This window comes from Acomys minous (assembly GCF_964271855.1).
Source record: "Acomys minous genome assembly, chromosome: 19".
In the NCBI taxonomy this organism is placed as follows: Eukaryota; Metazoa; Chordata; class Mammalia; order Rodentia; family Muridae; genus Acomys; species Acomys minous.
Window position 1 is genome coordinate 60003445 of NC_140499.1, and position 27817 is coordinate 60031261.

Genomic DNA, 27817 nt, shown 5'->3' on the forward strand with positions numbered 1-27817 from the left:
AACACCCTCCTCTAAATGTGTCCCTGCATTAGGCATCACTCAGTGGACACAGACCTAAGGGAATTTCTCGGCTGCCATTGCCTCTCCCCTGTCCAGCCAGGTCTGTCTTCCAGATCCTACTTTTTGCACATTGGCATTTTCCAAGCTGAAATACTGTTATTTCCAAAGGTCCTTGCTGGAAAAAATTGTTATAATGTGATTTTTACCTGGATAAAATCAATGTATGTTTCAGTCTCTGGGAAAGAAGTGGAGTCTGCTGGGTCATTCATTTCCTCTTCTATCCATTGCTCCCCAGCACCCCCACCTTTGAACCACACCGTAGAACTAAGAGCGAACTCTCAATTCTCAGACCCGTAGTACACCATATTTAAACCTCTCTGCTACCCAATAATAAACGTAGTCAAATCGCATGCTCCAGAGTAAATGCTTATTACTCATTTTAATCTACGGAAAGTACTAAATCCCACCTCCCTGAACCAGTAATTTTTATTTTAATACTCCTTTCACTGTTCCCCTCAAAACGAAATTTGATTAAATAGAAAAGAACAGATGTGCAGGTGCATATGTGTGTGTGTGTGTCACAGCAACATTTGGTGGAAGTAGCAGAAGCTGTTTTACAAACCCCTTGTCTTCCCACAAAATGGCCTTGGAGCTCCCCCAACAGAAGGCATCAGCCGATTTCCTCCTTATGTGGACAGACTAGCTCTGCAGACTCGAAAGGCCCGGATGGCCAAGGCTACTGGAGTGTTCTCTTGGTTTGCTGCCTGCCTGTTCACCTACAGTCAGGCAGGCACAATCTGAGCTTGTTGCTGGGATCATCCCAGGCTAGGTAGGTTTGTTCTGCAAACAGTGCCGTGTTTCAGTGGTGCCAGCTCATTAGTCAGCCTGAAGGGATGGTGAGGCGCAGAGGACCAGAGAGGATCTCTTGCTGATGGAACTCTAATGAGAGCTGCAGGAATCTGGCTACTAGAGAAATTGATTCAATTTTTCCCTGCTTGGCCTTCTGTCAGTATCCTAACCAGATATGTGTTTAAATTGGAAAATCCCGAGGGACAAGGAACCATGCAGTATTAGCACAAAAAAGGACCCATAGTCATCCGTCCCAGGCTCTCACTAAAGGGAGGACAAAGTAAGGAACGGAGAAGAAAGGGTGTGTTGAGTTCACTCCCTGACTGTCAGCTAATAGTGTCTCTCAATCTCACTTTCGTCTGTAGAAGAAAGTAGCAGTGTTACCTCACCGTGTTATTGTCAGAGCTAAATGAGCACCTGTTTCATATCGCTGCTTGTTACTTACTCCCTTCTGCCTTTTCACGCCATACAAGAAGACAGGCAGGGTGGCTCTAGAGCCCAGGAGTCGCACTGAGCCCAACCCCCTTGCTTCCAGGGTTTTCTCCTTCTCTCCTCTGGCAGCCTCAGTGATCTCCTCCCCCTTGGGCTTTGTCTGCCTCAACCACCCCAGGCAGATCTTAGATCTTCTGAAACTTGGTTTGATTATGATAGCAACATGCACAGCTCATAAGTGGCGAGATTGGTACCAACATCACAGTTTGCTGATCTCCAGATGCTCTCTTGAGATACAAAGGTAATTGTGGATTAAACATGATGGACCGTAGTGAACCATCTACCTCAGAGATCTGTAAGATGGGCATATCTGTGTTGGATAACTCAATTCATGTATTTTGTTTTACAAGACAAATTGTAATTGCTTTGGCAGCAGCAAACTAATTATGTTTGTCTTCAGGCCCTGTATCAAGAACAGCAACCTTTTATAAAAAGTATTGCTATATGCCATACATCAGCCAGGAACTTGTTAAGTAGGCCAGTCTTGTTTGTTTTTGAGACAGTGTAGCCCTGGGTGGTCTGGAACTCACTGTTTAGACAAGTCTGGCATCATGCTCTCAAAGATCCACTTGCCTCTGCCTCCTGAATTCTGGGATTAAAGGTGTGCACCACCACACCTGCCTGTGCCAGTTTTTGGTTTTGTTGATTTTGGGTTTTTTGTTTTGTTTTGTTTTTTGTTTGTTTGTTTGTTTGTTTGGTTGGTTGGTTGGTTTTTCGAGACAAGGTTTCTCTGTGTAACCTTAGCTGTCCTGGACTTGCTTTTCTATTTTATTGATTTCAGCCCTCAGTTTGATTATTTCTTGCTATCTACTTTTCTTGGGTGTGATTCCTTCTTTTTGTTCTAGAGCTGGTGTATTGTTTTAAAATTTACGTGTATTATCTATAGGCCTGGCTAGCAATCAATCAAGACACAGACAGACACTTGTTATATTTTAAAATAGCCTTAGTTAACCTGGGGCAGGGCAGATATGAATCCTCTAAACTACCTCCCATAGTGGGGCAGGCATGGGATCCCTGTCTCAATCCCATGCCATCTGTTTTTAATAACTTCTATCAAGCTACCTCCCATCCATAATCCCAAATACTTGCTAATGTTCTTCATCTGGGCCAAATCTCCATCCATGCCGGCCATGTGCTTCTCCTCCATCTAGCCCATGGCGGCCTTCCTCTCTTCCCTTCAGGTCTCTCTCCTTCTCCTCATGGCGGCCTTTCTTCTTCCCAGAATTCCTCTCTCTCCTAGCCCCACCTATCTTCTCTGCCCTGCCCAGGTGGGATGGCTTTTTGTTAAGCAAAACGTGGGTCCGACAGCAAGCAGTAATTAGCATCAAAATACATCAGACCATCCCCCAACACTGGTGTGCTGTTAAGTTACTAGTATGAGAGCTTGCCAGTTCTTTTTCTATATAGGCACTTAGTGCTGTGAACTTGCCTCCTAGAACTGCTTTCATAGTGTTGCATAAGTCTGATATGTTGTGTATTCATTTTCATTGAATTCCAGAAAGTTTTACATTTCTTTCTTATGTCTGCCTTGACCCAGGAGTTGTTCAGTTTCCATGATTTGTAAGCTTTTTATTGTTTCTGTTATTGATACCCAGCTTTAATCCATGGTAGTCAGATAGGGTGCAGGGAATTATTTCTGTCTTCTTGTATCTGTTGAGATTTGCTTTGGATTTGAGTCTGTGGCCAGTTTTGGAGAAAGTTCCATGAGGTGCATCGAAGAAGGTATATTCTCTTGTGTTTGAGTGAAATGTTCTGTAGATATGTTAGGTCCATTTGGCTTATAATGTCTGTTAGCTCCAATATTTCACTGTTTAGTTGTCTGGATAACCTGTCCTTTGGTTAGAGTTGGATATTAAAGTCTTTGACTATCTGTGTGAGGGTCAGTATGTGATTTAAGCTGTAGTCATGTTTCTTTTACAAACTTGGGTGCCCTTGTATTTGGGGCATGGATGTTAAAAATTGATTAAAGGGCTGGAGAGATGGCTCAGAAGTTAATTCCAACGGTCCTGGGTTCAATTCCCAGCAACTACATGGTGGCTCACAACCATCTATAATGTGATCTAATGCCCTCTTCTGGCCTGCAGAATTGATTGAAATCACTTTGATGGATTTTTTTTCCTTTGATGACTATGTAGTGACCTTCCCCAGCTCTTTGATTAATTTTGGTTTGAAGTCTATTTTGTTAGATATTAAAATGGCTAGACAAGCTTGTTTCTTAGGTCCATTTGCTTAGAATATCTTTTTCCAGCTCTTTACCCTAAGGTAATGCCTATCCTTTATGTTGAGGTGTTTTTCTTGAATGCAGCAGAAGGATGGATCCTGCTTTTGCATTCATTCTGTTAGTCTTTTTATTGAGAAATTTGAGACCATTGATAGTGAGAGAGATATCAATAACCAATGATTGTTGATTCCTGTTATTTTGTTGTAGTTTGGTGGTGGTAGTAGTGGTGCGGGTGTGGTGCATGTGTATGCTTCCCTTTTGATTTTGCTAATGTGAGATTTTAAAATATTTATTTATTTATTTATTTATTTATTTATTTTGGTTTTTTGAGACAGGGTTTCTCTGTGCAGCCTTGACTGTCCTAGACTCGCTTTGTAGACCAGGCTGGCCTTGAACTCACAGCAATCCTGCCTCTGCCTCCCAAGAGCTGGGATTAAAGGCGTGTGCCGCCACGCCCGGCCTAACTTTTAATATTTTTTTGTTCTGTTAGTTTATTGTGTGCGTAGGGAATTTTCTTTTCTTTTGGTGTTCTGTATGCTTTTTGTACCTTTTAGGCACCACCTTCTTTATGTTAGGAAATTTTTCTTCTGTGATTTTTATTAAAATGTTTTCCTCATTGCCAGTCAGTGGTGGCACATGTCTTTAATCCCAGCACTCAGGAGGCAGAGGCAGGCAGATCAAATCTCTGAGTCCTAGGCTACCCTGGACTACGTACGGAGTGAGTTCCAGGACAGCCGGGGCTACACAGAGAAACTCTGTCTCATGGGAGAAAAATCCTGGGCCTTTGAGCTGTGATTTCTTCTCCTTCCTTTATTCCTATTATTCTTGGGTTTGGTCCTTTCAGTGTTTCAGATTTTCTGTCAAGAGTTTTTTGTTTTTTGTTTTTTTGGTTTTTTGAGACAGGGTTTCTCTGTGTAGCCTTGGCTGTCCTGGACTTGCTTTGTAGACCAGGCTGGCCTTGAACTCACAGAGATCCACCTGCCTCTGCCTCCCGAGTGCTGGGATTAAAAGCGAGTGCTGGGATTAAAGGCGTGCGCCACCAGCCCGGCCAAGAGTTTTTTAGATTTAGCATTTTCTTTGACTGATGTATCCATTTCTTCTAGTGTATCTTTAATGACAGACTCTCTCTTCTATCTCTTACATGCTGTTGGTGAGGCTTGCCTCCGCAGCTCCTGTTCAGATCCCTAAACTTCATTTCCAGAATTCCCTCAGTTTGGGTTTTCTTTATTGATTCTATTTCCATATTCAGGTATTGAACTTTTATTTCTTTCTAATGTTTGTTTTCCTGGATTTTTTTAAGGGATTTATTAAATTCCTCTTTAAAGATTTCTATCTGGTGCACACCTGTACTCCAAGCACTCTGGGAGGCAGAGGCAGGTGAATCACTGTGAGTTCGAGGCCAGCCTGATCTACAAAGTTAGTCTAGGACAGCCAAGGCTACACAGAGAAACCCTGTCTTGAAAAACAACAACAACAAAGATTTCTATCATACTGGCAGTTGAAGGTGTTTTTTTCTTTCTTTTTCTTTGTCTTGTGCTTCAGCTATGTTGCAATATGGAGGGCCTGCTGAGGTAGGATAGCTGGCCTCTAGTGGAGGCATTGCTCCAGTGGTTATTGATTGCCTTTTTACACTGGCATCTCGGCATCTGGGCTTGGGGTGATTATAGGAGTAAGAGCTAAGTTCTGGATTTGCCTTTGTAGGGTGTGTGTTTTGTTCCTTGGTTTCTGTTTCCTCTCTGGACGTGTGTTGCCTGGTAGGAATTTTTCTTTGGACTTGATAGTTATGGCTATGGTGGTTTCCAGGTAATGCGTGTTTCTGGGTGTTGGGAGCTGACACTTAGGAATGAGGATAGGCTATGGGTCTGAGGAGGCGGGATCCATAGGAGGGAGGAGGGCTCAACCAGGATCTGCTTACCTTGTCTCCTTGGAATGGGGGAGACAGCGAAGAGAGGTCACCCCAGAGAGCCTGCTAATACCGCTGGGGATGAGACTGGCACATTGGATCTAGAGGAACAGAAGGAGACGGGAACTCTACAGACGGCCTGCTTCCTTGGCAGGAGTGGGCTGTGGGTTAGCAGGGAGTACCTGCTGGAGCTGGGGCCTGGGATACAGCAACAAGTGGGGAGAGGGGGCTCAGCAGGGGAAGGTCTGTGGGATTCACAGGAGATGTGGGCAGAGGGGAAGGAAGGGTGCAGCTGGGGATATGGCTGGGAGATTGGATTTGGAGGAGAGGAGGGGGTGGTGAAGGTGTTCATTTAGCGTTCTGTTTCCTGGGCTGGTCAGCTGGTGTGTTCGCAGGGGATGCCTGCTGGGATAGTGGGATGAGCTGGGGGAAGGAAGGTTGGAAAAGCGATCTTTGTGATTGGGATGGGGTCAGAGAGGAATGGGAGACCATAGCAGAAATGCTACAGAGTTGGGGATGCGGGGTGGGGGTGGGTGTGGAGAAGGAGAGTGTGGCCTACGTGTTGCCCAGGCAAGAGCAGCCTAGCAGCGGGTGCCTGCTGGGGTTAGTTGCTGGGACAGAGCAACTAGTGGGGGGAGAGGAGGTTAGAAGGTGAGAAGATCTGTGGGATCCATGGGAGGGGGGACCAGGGCAGGGAGGCTGCCACAGGTGTTCTACTGCAGAGCTGGAGACTGGACTTGGGGGAACAGAGCGAGAAGGCGACCTACCTGGGTTTCTGGTAATGCAGGTTTTGACTTTGACTGCCAGGAGTGGAAGTTGACTTTGAGGACTGTCTCAGACCAATCAACACAGGGGAATAGTCTTATGTGAAGTGCAGCTCCTTGGAAGATGCAAGGCAGACATAGCTGCCAGGTGCTATAGGAGCACTGGAAGAGTGACTCCCTTCCTTTAGTCTGAAGGGCTGGAGGCTCTGATTGTAGAAAAGGCAGAGCATGCTTCATCTGTGGCCAGAGTTGGCTAGACCAATGCCTTCCAATAGAAACAGAATGGAAGCCACTCTGTGGTTTAAAAATTTTATAATAGCCACATGAAAAGTAGTAAGAGATGGGTAAAATTAATTTTGGTGTTATGCATTTCATTTAACCCATTCCATTCAAAATGCTGCCATTTCAATATAAAAGGTTATTCAACCCTGTGGTGGTAGTGGTGCTTTAATTCCAGCACTGGGAGGCAGAGGCAGGAGGATCTCTGAGTTTGAGGCCAGCCTGGTCTACAGAGCAAGTCCCAGGATGGCCAGGGCTACACAGAAAAACCTTGTCTTGAAGGAAAAAAAAATGATTGAGACCATTTATTTTTTACACTAAATTGTTGAAATCTGGTGTGTATTCTATTTTTACAACCTATTTTAGTGTGAACCAGATACAGTTTGGCTGGTACTCTTTAACACATGCTATTCAGTGTGAGGCAACGCCAGAAAGCACGCCCAACATCAGCTCCCAGCAGCCTGCACTTAGGACTGCCTTTCTGGCATGCTCTGCTTGCCAGTGCCCTCCTCCAGGTGAATGTTCTCTGCCCCAGGCGTGCCCCGGGCCTCCGGGGTTTTCTCTGCAGGGCACTGGCAGTCAGGCTCACCCTTTTAAAAGCTTTATCTGGTCTTACTAGATATGTACTATGCCTAGAAATAAACTTCGGGCCCGTAAGTGTAAAGATGGTATGTGCGTGACCTGTCCCTTCCTGATGTCATTCTGTTTCCTAACATTGCCGTGCTGCTTTCCACTTGGCAGGCAGGGCCTTTGACACACTGGCTCTCACTTAATTCTCACAGCTGTGGTGAGGGATACGAAGAGCAGAGCAAGAGAACCGTTCATCCACATTATTTAGGTGGAGAAACAGACGGGAGGGTTTCCAAGATTCCCCTAATAAGCAGCAGAACCAGGCTGGGTTCTTTTCCTTTTTTCCCTGTGTTGCACGGGCACTGACAGCTCACCAGGGTCGCTGTGTCTTCCTTTTCTCTGTGCCGGTACATGCTATTTCCTCCCCTCATGTCCTTCCACAGCAGAGCCACTCTCAGAGTCCTCTCCTCTCCAACACTCTGGGTAAAATCCATCTCCTTGCACATGCCAGTCATTCCTCACTCCTAATTTGTAGTTTCCAATACACTTTAACATGTGTTTGCTTGCTTAGCAGATGCTCCACTGATTAGTGTATAAGAAGGAATTCCTTCCTAGTGGAAGACTGGCACATTGAGGTATCCTTACAGTGGCTCATAGGACCTCCCTCTGTAAGTCCATGAAAGCCTTTCTGTTTCACTTAGTCTTTTATTAAAACTATGAAATTGTGAATTCAATTCTAATTTATATGCATGGGCTAGGTCACCCAAAGCCAGACATGCTTTTGATACCTTGATCTTTAAAATTCTGTTGCCTGTATTATCTAGCACAAACATTTCCTGTATTATGTGTTCTGGGGCCACTGTGCGCTCTACAGGACATGACAGTTGTTGAAGAGTAGGTGTTAATCTAAAAGCACTCAAATAACAATTCAGTTAGTGTTGAGGTGGGCACCGTGGAGGGAAGGTTCAGGGGAATCAGAGTCGCTTCCCTGGAATAGACCTGAAGCTGAGCCCTAAAGAATGTATGGTCTCAGAGAGTGAAAAGCTGGTGGTCAGGGGGAGTGTGGCGAGGGGTGTGGGCTTGTAAAGGACCCTCAAAAGCAGGAAACCCTGGGCTAGACTTGGTAGCGAACACCTTTTATCCCAGCTCTCAGGAGGCGGAGGCAGGCGGATGTCTGTGAGTTCAAGGTCAGCCTGGTCTACATGGTGAGTTCCAGGACAGAGCTCAAGAAAACAAAATACAGGGAATCCCTGAAGGGCGCTGGGTGCTCTGACTCATTTCTTTAAAGGGTAAGTGTGAAGAACAAGCACCAGCTCCCGCAGGAGATGAAGCTGAGAGCGGATGTAAGGAGGCCAGCTCTTGTACGGTGAGGCCAGAGGTGCCTAATGCCAGTATGGAGGCCATGCTGTGGAGGCCGGCTCCTGCCGTGCTAGGCACTCATGTCAGTAGCGCTCAGTTGATTCAATTAGAGATGAAGAAGCTTGAACTTCTGGCATGGACCTGCACAGCACTGCTTGCTGAGGAGAGAGCATGTGTCCAGAAGCTGGGCTGGGCTGAGGCTAAGGACACCGGCTTCAGTTTTTAACATTCTAGCTTTAAGGGTTTGATGAAGGTGATTTGCTATTTTTTCCATAGCCTTTGAGAAAGCTGTGGTACCATGTTGTTGTTATTATTGTTGTTGTTGTTGTTATTCAGATTTGGAGGGGCCACGTGATTTGCCTGAGACTACACAGCCAGGAAAGAACTGAACCTGCATCTGGGATTGTGTTTAAACTTAAGCTAGGGGGCTGAAAGGAAGGAGTATGTGTGTACATGGAGGGATTATGTGCCCATGCAAGCATATGTGAAGGCCAGAGGTAGACTTCTGGTGTCGTCATCGGTTGGTGTCCATCTCAGTTTAGAGACAAGCTCACTGACTGGCCAGACTGGCTGGCCACTGAGTCCCTGTGTTGTCCCAGCCATGCTTTTGAACACTCAGATTACAGGTGCACGTTGCCGTGTGTGGCTTTTTACATGGGTGTTGGGGAGCTGAGTGCTCTGAGCCATTTCCTCCAGCCTCCAAAGCTGTGTTTTAGAAAGCAAATCACAGGGCTCTGCACTCGGTATTGACAAGCTAACCAACCCTCAGCACACTAGTTCTGCCTGCTTCCTCCACACACAACTGTCAGTTAAGCTGTTGTTCTAGTAGCCAGCTCCTCCTGCTCAACACTGTCAGGAATAAACTAGGAAGGAGAGCTGTCCTGGCCACGCCCTGCTGAGCCTGGGGCAGCCTAACAATCTTGGTTACCTTTCCACTAGATCATTCTTGTCCTGTTTCTCTCACCGCTGACGTTTGTCAAACACAGGCCACTCCGTCATCCTGGAGGAGGGGGAAAACAGAATGAAAGCATTTGTATAGCATTTTCAAAGCACTTAACCGACATTACTTCTTTCAGAGCCTTCACATCTGTTCTGGAAGAAAAAACATGTATCTTGCTTCACTAAGTGTACTTGGAGGGGGCCCGCTCTGCACATGGCACTGTGTCGGAACTTGCCCAGTAGTACAGGAGTATTCTGTATAACTCTCAGGAATCAAGGCTTCAAAGACAAACCGATATTATCAGTCTGTGTTCATTTCACACTTGAGAAGACTGATGATACATTCAAAAGGATTTTTTTTTAATTATTTTTATTTTGTGTCTGTCTTTTCGTCTGTGTGTGTGCATGTATACAATATGTATACAGCACCCGCAGAGGCCAGAAGAGGGCATTGGGTCCTCTGGGGTCACAGGCAGTTGTGAGCTACCATGTGGGTGCTGGGAACTGAACCCAGGTCCTGTGTAAGAGCAGCAAATGCTCTGAGTTATCTCTCCAGGCCCCAATACGTTCAGCAGTTAAGGGATTTGGGCAAGGAGGGGTGGGGGTCAAAGCTTTACTGCTGTGAGCCCAGTGTGAGGGCTTACAACTATAATCCTACTTGGAAGGCAGAGGCAAGAGGTTTACTGCAAGTTTAGGGCTAACATGGACTACATTGCAAGACTGTCTCAACAAAATAACAAAAGTTTTACATCTTCAAAATCATTCTACTGAGACCCACATGGTTTAAACATCTCCTCTCCGCCATCTCTCATACACATGCAAGTGTTGTGTTGGTTTGGTTTGACAGGGTGAAATGTCTCTTTGGTAAAGGTGCTTGCCACCAAACCTGAGTTCAGTTCTCATAATCAACATGGCAGAAGGAAATTGGCCTATGAGTTTTTGATGTGCACTGTGTGTGTGTGTATATATATATATATATATATATAGAGAGAGAGAGAGAGAGAGAGAGAGAGAGAGAGAGAGAGAGAGAGAGAGAGAGAGCGCGAGCGCATGGTGGAGCACTCTTATAATTCCAGGACCTGGAGGATGAAGGAAGAGGATCCAGAGTTGGAGACTAGTGTAGCCTGTATGATCAGACACTGACTTAAAAAGATAGTTAACTGGGCCAGGCAGGGTGGTGCATGGCTTTTTTATTTTGTTTTGTTTGTTTGTTTGTTTTTCGAGATAGGGTTTCTCTATAGGCTTGGCTGTTCTGGACTCACTTTGTAGACCAGGCTGGCCTCGAACTCACAGAGATCCACCTGACTCTGTCTCCTGAGTGCTGGGATTAAAAGCATGTGCCATCACTGCCCGGCGGTGCATAGCTTTAATCTGAGCATTGGAAGGCAGAGGTAGGCAAATGTTTGAGTTTGAGGCCAGCCTTATCATAATACAGAGCAAATTCTGGGACAGCCAGGGCTGTTACCTAGAGGAACGAAAACAAAATAACAACAACAATAGGAACAACAAGAAGAAGTAAAAAAGACCATTGATCAAAAGTTTTTACATTCACAATTACAGGCAGTTGTGAGCCACTCAGCTTGGATGCTGTGAACTGAACTCAGGTCCTCTGAGCAAGCCGTACACTCTTTTTTTGTTGTTGTTGGTTTGGTTTGGTTTGGTTTTTTTGAGACAGGGTTTCTCTGTGTAGCCTTGACTGTCCTGGACTCCCTTTGTAGACCAGGCTGGCCTCGAACTCACAGCAGCCCACCTGCCTCTGCCTCTCGAGTTCTGTAATTAAAGGTGTGCACCACCACACTGGCTTGAACAGTACTCTTTTATCTGTTGAGCCCCAGTCTCCAACTTTGAGGAGCAGGCTCTCCTCCTCACCTGCTGAGGGAGGGGGAGGGTCTGTTACGTTTCTGTGGCAGAAACCCCACTCTAGGCTGGTGTCCTTCACCTCCTTCCTGTAGGAATGCTGGGTTATACTATTGTACCTGGCTTTTCATGTGGGCTCCAGAATTGACCTTAGCTTGGCAGGCTTGTTTGGCAAGCACTTTTACCCACTGAACCATTCCCTTGGCCTTCGTTTCTGTATTTTAAAGTATATACAACAGCAACAACAACAAAGCATTATATCCTAGTACTCTGGAGGCAGGATGAGGCCGTCTCTGGGTTCAAGGCCAGCCTGGTATACATAAAGAGTTCCAGGACAGCTAGAACCCTGTCTCAAAAACAAAACAAAACAAAACAAAATCAGTACTCTTCTTGGGCTACCAACCCTATGTTCAGCCAGTGTTTGTCCTGGGACATCGATTACCTGAAGAAACATTTTTCAGATACTTGATGGCTTTTCAGTATGCATACCTATGACATCCTGGGCAGCAGTTTCACAAGTATTCCTAAATGGATTGTGAAAATGTGACTGAAGCTCTTTTTTGTATGATCTTTTGGAGGAGTAGTTTTCTGGGTCAAGTGAACCATTTTCACAAGTCATCCTAGACTGCTTGCAGGAAGAAAAGGCAACATTTTAACATTTTTTTTTTAATGGTGGAAGGAGTTCTCAAGTGCAGCTCAGTGGTAGAGCCATGGGCTAGCATGCAGAAGACATGAAGGGGCAAAGCATAATTAACTATAACGTGTGGCTTTAAGGGAAGAAACAAAGGATGTGATTACTTGTTAGCAGCTTAAAGAGAGTGATGGCAGTGTCCCATACAAGGAGCAATAGTAGATAACATCAGGCAGCTCACAGCCACCTGTTACTCAAGCTCCAGAGAGTCTGATATCCTTCTCTGGCTTCCACAGCCACCTTCACACACGGCAGAACACAGACAACACACTAACACAGAAGTAAAAGAAATCTTTCTAAGAGTAAAAATAACAGTGGCAGATATAGACACTTGAGTAAGTGATTAGACAACAGAATTCTCAAAAGACGTAGCAGATTTCAAATAGAATAGATTTTTACCTTTGGTAAATCTCAGGTAATCTAATCTCATATCACCATCATAGGGCAAACTATACAACATCACTTTACAGTGTTTCAAAATATTTAGCCTGGATGGGCATGCTGGCACATTGCTGTAATCACAGTGCTTGGCAGGCTGAGGCAAGAGGATAACTAATTTCAGCCTAGCCGGTGTTCCTGCAGGGCTGAGGGAATGTTGTGACAGAGTGAGAAAGTAAAATGAAGTGATTTTAGTTGGTATTGGTAGTCTGTTGGTTTGTTTCGGTAACCCAGGCTTGAGGCAGTGTGCCCACTGAAGTGCCAGGTGTCCGTGGTAACATAAAGAAAGGACAGTCCCAAGTGCTAGGAGTAGGAGCTCCAACTCAAGTTTCTGGACAAGGCAAACTTTACTCTTGATCAAGAGTGTGTTGAGGGAGGAGCAAACACAGAGACAGGAAGTGCATTTATTATGCTAGAAAAAGGTACTAAGGGACCTATACATCTCTAGCTGGATAATTTGCACCAAAAAACATGTCTCTAGAAAGTGTATTTTTGAGGGGAAATCTGAACTCTCCAGATTGAAGCTAAATGGAACCTGAACTTTGGTGCTACATTTTGATAGAGAAAAGAACTACATTCTTTTTTTTTTTTTCTTCTGACTACCTCAGTCTCAAGTCAAACTACTTGATTCTCTCTTTTGCTTCCTCTCTGGTCTCTCATATGTCAACCTAGTTAGGTCTTTCTTCCAAATGTATACTCAGACCTGAGACCAAGATGACCCCAAAGTTTGTCGGTCCTTTCCATCTGCCAGGCCTGCCTAACACGGGTGTCTCTTCCTCCTTCAATTCAATGCTCATTTTTCCTTCTTTAAGTTCTTAGTTTAAAAAAAAAAAGCATCTGTTTACATGGTATAAGCAAGGACACAGTGAAACCACCAGGTTAGACCACTCCACAGGTAGAAAGAAAGGTTTCCTGGGGATCAGACTGCTGAGGCTATTTCTCGGGAAACAGGGAGAAGAGCAGAATGGAAAAGCAAGCGGGGTTGTATATGACATCCATCAGGGTGAGGTCTTTGAGCTGATGCAGGCTGTTCAGATTGACACTAGAAGCCCTCATCTGAAGTAGTTGACCTTTGGGGTAGGATTAAGGGAGGTTCCTGTTAGTTTAAGGGAAGATCCTGGTAAGCAGAAACCCACCTTTAGGCCTCTGTTTAGCTAATAATAATAATCCCGTTTACCTGGCCAAGGTGGAACCTATAGTCGCTGGTCAAGGTCAGCTGATCTTTGTCCATGCTGCCAGCAGTCATCTTTGGTAGATGTGTACACTTGCTTTCAATTCTGTGGCCCTGTTCACATCACAGCTCAAATGCAGTCCAGCCCCTCTTGAACTCCGTGATAGACTTCATGCATGCAAGGCCATAGGCTCAGTCCCCACCTGGCAGAGACAGAAAAGTATCTCCAAGTTCAATGCATCCTTTGAGTTTTAATGGGGATGTAGAAATCCAGTTTCCTTCCAGAGGAGGTCCAGGGTATACCAGGGTAAAAATGGACATTCTCTAGAAGTGTAAGTGTAGGAATTGAGACCCAGGTTGGGATTGGGAGGAGGATGCTGTGGGTACACTAAGAAAGCAGAGAAGCAGTTGGAACCAAAGACAGTCTTGACAAACCCTTTTGGAGAGGCCCTTTCTGATGGGGGTGGGGTGGGGGCTGCTAGTCCCTGAGGCTGGGGCCAAAACTGAAGATTTCCTCACTTGTTTGTATCCCTATTGCCTGGCAGTGTCTGGAGCAAGGCTGTTCAATAGCATTGCCTGTTGGAGCTTGCGGTACTAGGCCCTGTAGAAAAGTTCACTAGACATCAGGCCAAACCTCTGTGGACGATATGGCCGGTGGCCTAGTTAGTACTTACTGCTGAGTATAGGACGAGACCCTGAAGAGTTTTCAATAGACAGATTGATGAATCTGCATTATTATAAGCTCATCACTGTATCAACCCCCAGCCTTGCTCCATCCTTAGCTCTATTGGGGTTTTTCTTTTGAACTAACCATCTCCAGTGTCTTGTCTGGTTTATGTTGTTTTCTTTTCTTTCTCTCTCTTCCTCCTATCCTGCATCACTCTCTCCTGGGTCCCACGCTCTCTTCTTTTTTGATGTCTTCCTCTCTGACCCAAAGATCAGCCAGTAAAAAGCAGTGTCAGCTCTCCAGGTAAGAGGGATGCCTTTGGGGGAGAAAAGAGCCCCTTGGTGTTTCTAAATTTGTGTAGGGTGGTGGTGGTGGTGATGATGATGTTGGTTGGTTGGGGAGTAGGGAGTATTGTTTTGTTTTTGAGACTAAAGCCTCACAGTATAGCCCAGGCCAATCTAAAAAATGTTCTATATAGCTCAGACTGACTTAAGCTCAGCAGTCTTCCTGCCTCAGCCTTTCCAATGCCAGGATTACAGTTTTCTGCCACCTAATCTGGCTCTTGTGAATAGTACCTTCACACAGCTCAGAATGAAGCTCAAAAACAAATATGATGAGAGGTCTCCAGCCCTGTGCCTGTTCCTTAGCCAGCCACTTTCCTACTGCAGAGACAGCTAGTGTTGTTTCTTTTGTACTCGGCAAAGGTAGATGTTTCATACATAATAAATATGCAAACATCATTTTCCTTTGTATCTACTGCTTTAAATGTTCTTTTCCCTTAATAGCATCAGAGCATCATAGAAATCATTCCTTATACACAGTTTTATAAGAACAAATTCAATATGAGATCATCATTTCTGGTGTTCTGCTATTGTGCACAGTGATTCTGTGCATAAGCCTCTGCTTAGTCACTGACTACAGCTAGGATGGGACCTGCCCCTTCCTGAGGGCAGCAGCTACTGATTCTGGAGCTGTGAACTTGTGCATGTTTTAAAAAGCCAGGCCACAGCCATGTTCTGCGTTTGTCTTCTGTTCCTGTATCAGCCTTAGTTAAAGAAGAGATCAAGAAATGAACCTGTTGGTTGGTGATATATGTTGCTTTAGAGGGTTTTAGGGTCTTAATTTCTAAGTAGGGTGCCACAGGCTAGCTGTGGACATGGGTCTTGTTGTGAGGTTGGAGTATATGCTCACCAGCAGACCAGATTTCTGTTATTCAGCATTGGTACCCAGAAGATAAATGGACTTTCAGAAGCCCAGAAGCTCCCACTCTTTAAATGTCTGGGTGCCATCTTAGAGAGGTGAGACTTTCAGGGCCAAAGAGATGAAGCCCTTCAGTGCTCTGCTGTGCTCATGGAGGCCTCTGCGTGTGTCTGGCCCACCATGGCCTTCCAGACTCCTCCTCTTTTGCAAATCCTCACCTACTAACTAGCTGCTTGGGTTTTTTGCCTCCATTCTTCTCTGCTGCTCTGTTCTGTTCCATCAGCCCCATTGCAGCCTGGTAAGACCCAGCAAGCACATGCACGTTTGCACAATTCTCCTGCTGTTGTCTGACTCTTCATACCCTGCTGAGTATTAAAGAGACCATACTTGGTCTGCCCAGCCAGGATTCCAGATAGGTGTTGTTACCAGCAGTGTAGATGGCCAGGTTACAGGTGGGTGGGTTATCTTTCATCATTCAAGACTGACTATGGGCCCGCTTTAACAGAGCCACCTCCTGCTGGTTTCTCCCTGCTCAGTTCACTAATGTGTTTTCTTTACTCCTTCTTCAGGTTAAGTAGCCTGTCTTCTCTGGGAGATTCTACACCTGAACGCACGTCCCCTTCCCACCAACGCCAGCCATCTGACACCTCTGAGACAACAGGTAACTAACTGCCTTGTTGCATATCAGCACATAGACAGTGGTATGTGCCCCTGTAGAGAAATCCTGTACACCACGTGTAAAACACCTGAACTTCATGTTGAGCACATAATGTGTGTGTTGGCTTTTATGTTAGGAGTTTTATGGCAATTACCTGTTTATACCAACCTAGGAAGTGGCTTTTAGATTCTTATTTTGCCGATAAGGAAACTGAAGTACAGAGAGAAGTTAGGAAACTTGCCCAGCCTCACACTTAACTGAAGACAGAATTGAGGGCTGGGAGTAACCAGAGCCCATGCCCCTCCGTCACAGCATGCTGTCACATGTGCGCACTGCTGGGGAAGCTCCGTAGCAAAGACAGCTGGGAGCCACTGCCGCCCCTTCTTTCTTTCCTCCCTTGCTCCCTGCTTCCTTCCCTCCATTTTATTTTATGCAGCAATACTGATGTGAATAGAAGGGTTTCTCCTGACATTTATCATTTCCTGTATTTGGCAAGAAAACAACCCTGAGTCACCGTCATGATTTATCCAGCTCTGGGACACCAGTCAACAAGCTCTGGTGCCCCGTTTGCTGTGTTCACTGGGCATAACAGTGTAAAGCTTCCAATCAGCCCAGAGGCCTGCCTGTCTTTAATACTAATCTTGAGGAGCACAACTACGCTTAGCTCTACCCCTTCTTCAGTGTGTCTCATCCATGCAGGCCTAAAGGGACAGCCATTTCAGCACTTTAGAGAAGGGTCGCTTCTCATATGGATTACAAAGTTCATTACAGGCTGTTTTGTTAACCAGTCACTGAGGATGGTATATTGCAGCAGTGTGTGTGGACAGAGTGAATCTGGGGAATTGGATTAGTCTGGGAAGGCTACTTAAAAAAGAAATTGCCTGGCTTGGATGAACTGACCTTCCACTGAGACTGTCTGCCCCAACGTCTATCCCCTACATCTAACAGGTCTTGTTCAACGCTGTGTCATCATCCAAAAGGACCAACATGGCTTTGGCTTCACGGTTAGTGGCGATCGCATCGTTCTGGTGCAGTCTGTGCGCCCTGGTGAGTGCCGTGACGCTCCTGTCATGAGTGGACAGCTCTTAAAGTGTTGTGTATATGATACTGCTGCATGACTTGGAGACTGTTTAAAAGGAGGAATCCCTAAGGGAAGAGTGAATAAATTCTAGAATTCTTAGTTGTCAAATTGATGACTAAGATTAGCCATCACAGAGGCCAAGTGGTAAAGTAATTGTGGTGTACACACACACACACACACACACACACACACTAAATAAGTCTTTTAAAAGTGTGATATGTGTTCAAGGTCAACCTGGTCTACATCTTGAGTTCCAGGTTAGCCAAGGCTACATAGTGAGACCCTGTTTGAAAAAACAAACAAAGAAAAATCAGCAGGTGTTTTGGCACACAACTTTAATCCCTGCACTTAGGAGGCAAAAACAGGCCAATCTGTGAGTTCAGGAGCAACCTGGTCTACAATGTGAGTCCAGGACAGCCAGCACACAGAGAAACAACTGTCTTGAAAAACCAAAATAACAAGAACAACAATAATAATAACCTGCCCACAGAGGCCAGAAGGGAGCACGGAATCCCCGAAACTGGCATTACAGGCAGTTGTGGGTGGTTCTGGGCACCACTCAGGGCCTCTGTATAAGTAGCAAGTGCTATTAACCACTGAGACATCTCTCCAGCCCCAAATAGTACATTTTGCATGTGGAGAATCTTAATTCCCAAGTTGAAAGCTAAAATGGAGGGTAGATTATATACCAGAAGTATCTAGATGTACTTTGTGAGGGATTTAACAGATAAATTCAACTTATAAAATTTAATGACCCATCTTGGGACAAATTTACAAAACACAATATTTACACTTCTCATTAACTTGTTTTTGTTGTAGTATTCTGCTTCTTGCTTATAAATTAAGGCTGTAAGAAAGCAGCTGTTTATAACCATTCAGTGAACAAAACTTCTGTACGCTCCAGTTGAAAAGGTCAAAGCATGTTCTTCTGAGCACCTCTCTTGGTCAGCCAGCATCAGAAGGCCTTAATATGGCACATCTCAAATGAAGAAATTATCATTGGGTTAAAAGTCTTTTTTAGTAGAATGTCACATCATTCTAATGATAAGAACCTGGAGAATAACTTTGTGAGCTTCTCAAAACTTATAAGCTATCCATTTGAAAGCTATTGTTCTAATCCATTTCTCCAGTACTTCTTCTTCTTACTTTACTAACTATATTTAATACAGTAAAATTATGTTTCCCATGTGATAATAAGATATAATTCTTATCTGACCTTAAAACATTGAAATAAAGCAAAAATATATTCTTCTCAGAGCCCCACCCTACAGTGTCCCACATTAGTCGGCTCTCAGAGCTCTGTGTCTGAGCTAGGTGAGGAGCAGAGCGTTAAGTGTGACCTTACAGTGTCCACTCTAGATTAAAAGTCATCCTGCTGCTCGGGCAGAATTGTGTGTCCACCCAAGATTTGAAGTTCTGATATAAAATTTCAGAGCAGGTGACCTAAGAGGGACTTTAGTGTAGACCTGGTGGCTTTTAGGGGTGGCTATAGCACTCTGGTGACCAGCTCTTCTCCCTACAGGAGGTGCAGCCATGAAAGCTGGCGTGAAAGAGGGTGACCGGATCATCAAAGTGAGTGGTAAACTTGCCCTCCCTCCATCTTACAGCGGTAGCAGGCTCAGGCTGCCTGCTGCTGCGGCCTACCCTGTACCTCATTTCATGACCACCTCTCGGGCAGGAAAGAGAGATGACGGTAGCTTGCTTCTGTGTTCATCGACCTTGAAGTCTTCTGGAATAGGTTTTATTTATCCCTATTTCACAAATGGGGGGAAAAAGGTTAAAAGGAAATGGCTGCGGCTAGTTAAAGACCCAAGCCCTTAGTCTGTCTTCCGTACAGTGTTGCCATGAGGTAATCTTCTAGATGTAGGTCTGACTCTGCAGAATGGAGTCCTGGCTACGTTAAAGAAACCCTAGCTGCAACGATTTCTAATCCTCTAGTAAGGAAGAAAGCCCATAAGGCCAGTTGATACACACAGGTGTAACTGAAAAAGTCAGCGGATAGAGACAAGGGTCTTCTCCCTGAAAACTCGGAAGCCAGCTTGGAACAAACTGGTAATGTGAATTTGAGTAAACAAGTAACCAGAGGTAACTGAAAAGCACTGGGAATGGCTTCCTAAAGAATGGCATTTGAAACTAGGAAAAAGGTTTTCACCACTATTACTCAATGTTATTTGTCCCTCCCACAGGTGAACGGCACCATGGTGAACAATATCTCACACCTGGAGGTAGTGAAGCTTATCAAATGTGAGTGGCTTGGGGCATAGCGACTGAAAAAATAGGAGACTTGGTGGACTATGGGACGAATTGGCAGGTTCCCTGACCTTAGTGGCTGCATTTGTAGATATTGAGACAGCTGAAAGCACATCTTTAGCCTCAACATGGGCTGCAAAGCCCTACTATGATGTCCGGTAGCGACACTATTAGTCTCTCAGTAGATAATAGCTTCATTTCTAGCACACAGTCTAGACCCCACTTCATTTAAATGTCATTCTGTTCCACTCACATTCTTTCTTATCAGGTTTCTATGGAGGTAGAAGAGGGGGAAAAATGTAGCCAGGAATATTTAACACGTGAGTCTATACAGACAGATAGAAGAAGCAAATACTGAGGAAGTAAATAATGGGCGTGGGACTCTTGGGAGAGGGGAAGACTGGGATTTGGATGTTGTGAACCAGGCAGGCGGTGTGCTGCGCTTTTCATTGGTGCAGTGTGATGAGATAAAGAGGGAAACTGGGCGCAGCAGTGCACCCATACAATCCCAGCACCTAGCCTGAGGCAGGAGGCCATTCTCAGCTATGTTGAAGGGGGGAAGTTTGGGTAAGATGGCTCATAGAGAGTTTTTCCAGAGGTTTATGGGTGGAATTTTGGTTACGGTTTCTACAAGAAGAACAAAGAGCTTAGTTGGTGCAGTGCAGGAGGGCATAAATTAGAAAATGGCTAGAACTTTTTGAACGAAGACATTTAACCTACAAGATTGTGAGACTTAATGAAAGGAGAAAGATGATTTTCTTTGGGTTTAAGTAACTACTCTTTTGAGACAGCGGTACTCAAGCAAGCCTCTTTTTCTTCCCCACTAGCTGGTGCCTATGTTGCACTTACCCTCCTGGGCTCCTCTCCTGCCTCCTTTGGTGTCTCTGGGCTCCAGCAGAACCCATCTCTGGCCGTCGTTCCCAGAGTTAACCCCGTGACTCCTCCTCCTCCTCCTCCTCCTCCCTTGCCACCTCCACAGCACATCACAGGACCCAAACCTCTGCAGGTAACAGTTTTCCCAATGCCTACTCATCACTCTAGGGGCTCTTTGAAGATCTCCCTCAGTGGAACTTAAATTGAATGGGGGTGTGGTAAGCAGAGATAGGCCAAAGAAACATGTGAATACCACCAAAAAGTAAAAAAAAAAAAAAAAAAGTGAAGTCTGTATAAAAGAATGTTCATCCTTTTGCTCTGGGTAGTCTCTTCCTCTTTGAATTAATCTATTGAGCTAGTCCCCGGGTCTCACTTATGTTGTGTTTCCATTCCTAGGATCCTGAGGTCCAGAAGCATGCCACTCAAATCCTCAGGAATATGCTGAGGCAGGAGGAAAAAGAGTTACAGGTGAGATCACTGTGAAAGATAGACTGGCCATTATCATCATGCAGTTATCCCTTGTCACAGCAGTCTACCAGAGTGTGCAACTTATTGTAGACCATAGCCAATTATAGTAAATCATGGCCTGTGGGTATGTAACCTATTGGGAGTGTACATGCTTGAGACCATTAAAGGCTGGCCTTCGGCCAATAGACTTTGTAAAAGCAGACCAACGGGATGAATCAGCAAAATCCCATGATTAATACATTAAGATAATGAATATTTAACTAAATTAAATAAATAAGGAAACAGATATAAACATAAACATAAATAAGGAAATATTTTATTATAAATAAAGTAAGGGAATAAAAAAATATAAATAAACTATAGTAGAACTGAGGAAAATTGGAGTTCATTGGAATTGCTCTTAGAGGATTCCAAGGAAGTGAAAAGTAAGCATAGGATGGACAGACGGGCACATGAAGCTGGGCTAGACTGATGATGGATTGTTGATGGATGAAGAGAGATTGCCAGAGATACGAGGTAGTTCTTATCTTCAGTGTACCTAAAGTCTAATGGGGGAATTTCAAATTCTAGTAAGAGGAAAGCAGGGAGAACAGAAAGTTTGTAATAAAAACTTAGAAGGAAGAACAATTACAGTGACATGTAAAAGCTTCACAGGGGCCGGGCATGGTGGCGCACGCCTTTAATCCTAGTGCTCGGGAGGCAGTGGCAGGCAGATCGCTGTAAGTTCAAGGCTAGTCCTGGTCTACAAGAGACCCTAGGATAGCCAGGGCTGTTATACAGTGAAACCCTATCTTTTGGTTGGGTCCAGAGGAGTGGAGACAGTGGGTGGGGATAAAACAGGCATGATAGCACATATCTCATATTCTAGCACTTGGGAGAGTGAAGCAAGTGGATCTCTGAATTTGAGGCCTTTTTGGTTTACATAGTGAGTTTCAGGCTAACAGGCTACAAAGAGAGACCCTGACTCAAACAGATAAAAAAAGAGTTGGGGATATGTTAGTGAGGAAACAGTTTAGGTCAAAGGCATGGCGTTGTGAAAACACACTAGGCAAGCATTGTGTTCTTGCAGTGTGCCAGGTATTCTGTGAGAACAGTGAATGGGTAACACTAGTGGTAGGAGTTTGAATGGTTACCAGGAAGATGTGCCTTCAGTGGCATGATGGCATAAATGAAGATATGCTACACTGTAAATTGGTACTTGTATATTCACATTGGATTATTAAGACACTGTTTTTCAGCATAAGGCCAGACATACAGGTCAATGGACTAGAATTGAGAATTATGTATGAAATTAATCTATACATCTGTAACTACTCATTTCCAACAAAGTTACTAAGACAAAGTTACTAAGTGTTTGTCTCTGCAACAAATGGTGCTAAATCAACTGGATATTTACAAAGAATTGATTTGGATCCTTATCTCACGTAATTAACAAAATTTAATTCAAATGGGTTAATAAAGTCTCAAAGAAGAGCATAAAAATCTAGAGATGTGTGGAAGAGGGGACTTGCATCTGAGCTGAACATGTACACAACATTTACATTATGTTAGATATTATGAATATTAAGGAAAGAAAAATATGAAACTTTTAAAAGGAAACATGAATATGAGTCTTCATAGCCTTGGATTAACCACTTGTTTCTTTATGCTACTAAAAGTACAAACAATTTCTCAAAAAGATAGTTGGATGTAAAAATTAAAATATTTTTGCATAAAGGAATAATATATAAAAAATAAAAGGACAGCTCACAGAAGAGAAGAAAGAGTTCACAGTCAAGGCTCTGTGTACTCTCAAAGCCCAGAAGAGGCTGTCTGGAAGAGAAGCAAGGGCTCCTAAGTCCAGCCTCATCAGCTATGTTCTTCTTCTAAATAAGGTTAGCAAAGAATTGGAACAGTTCTCTAAAGACACAAGCAGGCATTGTGACATGTGCCTGTAATTCCAGCACTTGGGAGTCTGAGGCAAGATTGCACTCTGGAGGCCAGCCTAGGTTGTGTAGTGAAACACAGTCCAACAACAAGTGGCCAGTAAGCCTGTGAAAAGATGGAGAACTGCGCCCTGAAATGACAAGATGTTGCGTCTGCTTCACAGCTATTAGGATTTTTATAGCCAAAATAATGGACAGTAGCATGCTGGTAAAGGCTGTGGACAGACCTAAGGAATACTTTGTACATTTAGTCTACAAGCTCACTCTCCAGTCTGTCTGTGTCACTGATGGTGGGACTATAAAATAATGTGGTCACGTGGAAACAGTAGGCAGTGCTTCCAGATGTTAAACACAGATACTGTGTAACCCAGTAAATCCACTCCTACATAAGATGCCAAGAAGAATTGAAAATACATATTCACACAGAAATGTAGGCATGAACATTCATGACCACTCTTTGAACTAGCCAAAAGAAAGCAACCTAGAGTCCATCAACTGATAGGAAAAATGCAGTATATCTACAACACAGCAGGATACTTAACCATAAAAAAAAGAATGAATGCATTAACAGAAGAACCCTGAAGCCATTCTAAATGAAGGAAGCCAGACAAAAGCCCACAAATGAGGTTCTGTCTATATGCAATGTCCAGGATAGACAGGTGTTCAGTGACAAAACAGACTCCTGCTGCTCCCCAGAGGATGGAAAGGGGACGAGGTAGCTTGACATGGATGCTTACAGACAGCAGCTTTCTTACTGAGGGAATAGGAATGCTCTGGAATTTGACAGTGACAATGGTTGTGCAATTATATGACTATACTAAAAACCTCGTGTTATATACTTTAAGCTATATGAATTATATCTCAATGACAAACTTTAAAATAATTCTTGGGTACCATAGAAGCCTAAAAGAATGCAGTTACCTATCAAAATTCTCATGAGGTGATAATTGAGTTGGGTTTAGTCTACTGTGACCAAAACATTGAAAATGACAGTAGAGGACAGTATTTGGGAAATGATTTGGGTCACTTACAGATCTTGGAGTTTCTCCCAAAGGCTATGGAAATCAGTCATTACGTGTTTGGAGTTGGAGAGATGGTTCTATAGTTACGAGCACTTGCTGTTCTTGCAGAGGACCCGAGCTCAGTTCCCAGTACGCACACAGGGCCTCTCACAACTGCCTGTAACTCCCACTTCAAAGCATCAGATGCCTCTTCTGGCCTTTGCAGGTGCCTGCTCATACATATTGTGAGGCACACACACACTTGACATAAAGAAATATTGGTGATGGCTGCCGTAGTATATATGACTATGACAGATTGGACAAGAACAAGTTAGGAAAAGAGAGAGGAACAGGTAAGAGATGTCTCAGAAGTCAGTCACATCAGAGAAAATGACCATGTGCTAAGGAGAGAAAAAGAGGAAAGAATGGCTCTGAGTTTGGTGCCTGGCTGCCGTGGGTGGAGACAAATAGGTCACAGAAGCGAGAGTTACAGGACAGAAAGGAAAGTCAGCTGTGGGTCTGAGTTAGCGTGCCTATGAGATGTCTGGGTAGACTGCTACCCTCTGGGAAGCGGCTCTGGAGCAAGGAGCTTTGGGCATCCTCAGCAGTAAGGTAGTCACTGAAGCTGGGATGTGGCTCAAGTCAGCCAGCACAGCAAAGCAGAGGGGAGAGACCTAACAGAGGGTTGAAGATTGTGCATCTGTGGTGCTGAACTAACCTCCAACATCTACACTGTTGCTACTGTTCCATCTTTTAAAGGGTAGCTGGGGTGATGGGGAAAGGAAGAAAAATGGAGCCGTGGCATAAAAAACAATCTGGATTGGTAAAGACACTTTTGTTACGAGAGTTCACTTTTAATTTAGGGAACTTAGATGTCTTTAAAAGTTAGGATAAAGGGAAGGAGCCATTTGAGAAAGATTTTTAAAGGTATCTGAATGTGTAAATAGCACTCAAGACAATCAGTGGTTCAGAGTGGTAGAAGATTCTATTTCTGTTCTGAGTCAGGAGAATAGATGGATGCAGATGTTGGGAAAGTCCTTTTCGGATGATATTATCTGCCGAGACCAGTGTTTGTGGTTTGATGGCGTAGAACAGAGAATGTAAATGTAGGAACGCTAACGAGGTCGGCAGGTAGTAGGAGCTGCAGGTGAAGTCAGTGACTGTGTGAGCCTAACATCTCCATTTAATGTGTTGTGCTAGTGAGTCCTTTTGTACAAAACATTTTGGCAAGTAACCGCTGCAGCTGCTCTAGTGAGCGTATTACACACTCGCATTCAGATCTACAGTCATCCGATGCTGCTCCTAGTGAGCGTGTTACACACTCGCATTCAGATCTACAGTCACCCGATGCTGCTCTAGTGAGCGTATTACACACTCGCATTCAGATCTACAGTCACCCGATGCTGCTGTAGTGAGCGTATTACACACTCGCATTCAGATCTACAGTCACCCGATGCTGCTCTAGTGAGCGTATTACACACTCGCATTCAGATCTACAGTCACCCGATGCGCCGATCCTGTCACCTCTATTCTTGAAAGCCGTGTGCAAGCCTGTCCGAGCCTACACAGCTAGTGGATCGAGGAGCTGCTGTCCTGTGCCCTGTGCTCTCACTCTGCTGCATGCTGGCCATGCATCAGGAGAGGTAGATGGGGCCTGCTCTCTAGTAGCTTCTTGTGATAAGCTTTTACTCTCCGTACTTGAGATTTTCATTCTGTCACGTTTGCCCTGATGTTCTCTGTGTAGTGCTGTGGATAGTCACTTCAGTGTTTCACACCTGAGTGTGTGAAACTCACTCATCCAGCCTGTACAAATAGGTCAGTTTAGGGCAGGCCTTCTGTTTTCGGTTTGTTTGTTTCCTTTCTCCAGCTGCTTCATATATTCTGTTTCTCATCAGTTACCCTTTCCTGATCCTAAATATGGTGAAATAGCTGCATGTGCTAGTAGACAGAAATCTCTCCTCTCTGTTTTGTGATACCTGCCTGTTCTTACTACTGCTGAGTCATCTGTTTTCTACTAACCACTCCTCTACCTTCCTCCCCCTCCTCCTCTTCCTCCTCTTCCTCCTCCTCTCCTTTCTCCTCACCCCTCCCTAGCGTATCTGTGAGGTGTATAGTCGGAACCCCGCCAGCCTGCTAGAAGAGCAAATGGAAGGTGCCCGGCGGCGAGTCACTCAGTTACAGCTGAAGATCCAGCAGGAGACTGGTGGCTTGGTGGTGAGTGGTAGTAGGCGCTGCCCCAGGACCACTCCGTGGAGGGACTAGTGCAGAAGGAGAACAGCAGGGCAGAAAGCCTCTTGGGCCACAGCAGGGCTAGCACCAAAGAGGCTGAGCACTGCCGCACTACCTCCCTGGGGTACCAGAGACAAAGCCTGCTTCATGCCCTCCTTGTGAAAAAGGGAAATATAGTAAACTGGGTAGTGTGCTTTAATCTGCTAATTACTCTCCCCTGTTGAAGAGCTTCCTCAAGACATGTGTATTCCTGCTCTGGCATTACTGAGAGCTCATCTGGTAGCTTTTTCTTTTCTCTTTTTTTTGGGGGTGGGGGGATGGGGTGGGGTATGGGGTTCAAGACAGGGTCTCTCTGTGTTAGCCTTGGCTGTCCTGGACTCGCTTTGTAGACCAGGCTGGCTGGTAGCTTTTTTCCTTAAAAATCTCCTCAAAGGAACATTAGTGCTTTCCACGTCAGCCTCAGTCAGTTGAAAAGGGTCTAAATGTACTTTATGGAACATGCCGCACAGGAGGAGATTGTTTATCTGTTCTTCTCATCAGGGACTGCACTATGAGTGTCTCACTTGTATCCTTGTGAGAACTAGCCTTAGAAAATTATGGTATCTAAGAACAGTATTTTCCCAGACCCATAGAAATTGTTTAAGGTGGAGCTGGATGGGTCAGTAGTTAAGAGCACTGACTGCTTTTCCAGAGCATTCAGATTCATTTCCCAGAACCCACGTGATAGCTCACAACCATCTCTAACTCCAATTCCAGGGAATACAATCCCTCCCCTAGCCTCCATGGGCACTGTACATACATGGTACACATATGTACATGCGTGCAAAACACTCTTACATATATAAAATTTGTTTAAGGCATTTTGCTTTCTTTCTTTTAGATATCCTGTTGAGAATTTGGTTAAAAAAAAAACCATAGGCAAATAAGCTTTTAAAAGTTACTTTCTAAAGAAATTTCTATCATGGTGGATGGCTTAGATTATGGGCTTAGACTATGCAGTTTTGATTACCAGCTCTAGTTCCCCTCAACTTTCAGACTCATGGCCAATTAATCCAACCACTAAGAGCGTTTGTTTGTTTTCTCATGTTTAGAGGGAGGACACAGCAGAATCTACCTTAGCAGGGTATTGCCAGAACTACAGTGTGTGTGTGTGTGTGTGTGTGAGAGAGAGGGGGGGGGGGATGGATGGATGAGGACATTTGGGCTCTAGCTCAAGCTTAGAAAGATTTCTGAGCATCTGAGCTTCTTCCTGCCTCCTTGCCTAGAGTTGCTGAAGGACTGAGTGCAGTTAAGAAAGTGCTTTGTGCGCAGTTGAACGTGGTCAGTGTTACCTCTGCAATGGCTGTGGCACTGAGCTCCTCCTCCTCCACCACCACCACCCTCCTCCACAGATGTTTAACATTTTCCCTCAGTGCAGGTTTAGGACTTTTTTATTCTTTGATGGTTAGAAAATCCCTTCCTGTATCTAACCCAAATAAGGCACTAAATGCTTTGAAGTCCAGGGTGGTAAGTGAAGGGAAGTTTTTTGTTCATTTTTACAATAACGGTCAAGCTCCTTTCCCACCGTTAGGGGCCACCACCTTCTCAAAGGACATACCTGAAGAGCATATTGTCAAGCTGGGTATTTCCTGGGCAGTAAAGCAGAAGTGGCCACTTGTTATAAAAGCAAATAAGGCTCTGATTGGAAAAGGGAACGGGAGTGGGAGAGGCTCAAAAGAATTCCCCACTCTATGGTCTTCTCTCTTTTAGGATATTCTTCCACTCTGTGGAGACAACAGCCAGAGAACATCTGAAGGTAAATCCCATTCTCCTCTGGGGTATACAAGGCTTCTTCTATGGCAGTCTCTTCCAATGGTGCAGATTCTAGAATAGTGAGGAAAAAAGACACCAATACATAAGGCAGTTAGATGTGTTAAAATAAGCGATGGCCAA

The 27817-nt window shown here is 44.6% G+C and overlaps 1 protein-coding gene across 12 annotated transcripts in view; it reads left to right on the forward strand.

Moving 5' to 3' along the window:
- ARHGEF11 (Rho guanine nucleotide exchange factor 11) overlaps positions 1 to 27817 on the forward strand; it is a 109980-nt gene that overhangs the window by 42772 nt on the left and 39391 nt on the right. For 5 of the 12 annotated variants that reach the window (XM_084768390.1, XM_084768401.1, XM_084768395.1 and 2 more), the window contains exons 2-10: positions 14471 to 14503; positions 15970 to 16061; positions 17007 to 17105; positions 18662 to 18711; positions 19326 to 19383; positions 20217 to 20395; positions 20659 to 20730; positions 25751 to 25870; positions 27635 to 27680. In XM_084768390.1, coding sequence (XP_084624516.1) covers positions 14471 to 14503; positions 15970 to 16061; positions 17007 to 17105; positions 18662 to 18711; positions 19326 to 19383; positions 20217 to 20395; positions 20659 to 20730; positions 25751 to 25870; positions 27635 to 27680 — 749 coding nt within the window. The remainder of the gene's footprint in view (positions 1 to 14470; positions 14504 to 15969; positions 16062 to 17006; positions 17106 to 18661; positions 18712 to 19325; positions 19384 to 20216; positions 20396 to 20658; positions 20731 to 25750; positions 25871 to 27634; positions 27681 to 27817) is intronic. The other 7 variants (XM_084768396.1, XM_084768393.1, XM_084768398.1 and 4 more) reach the window with 3 other exon arrangements.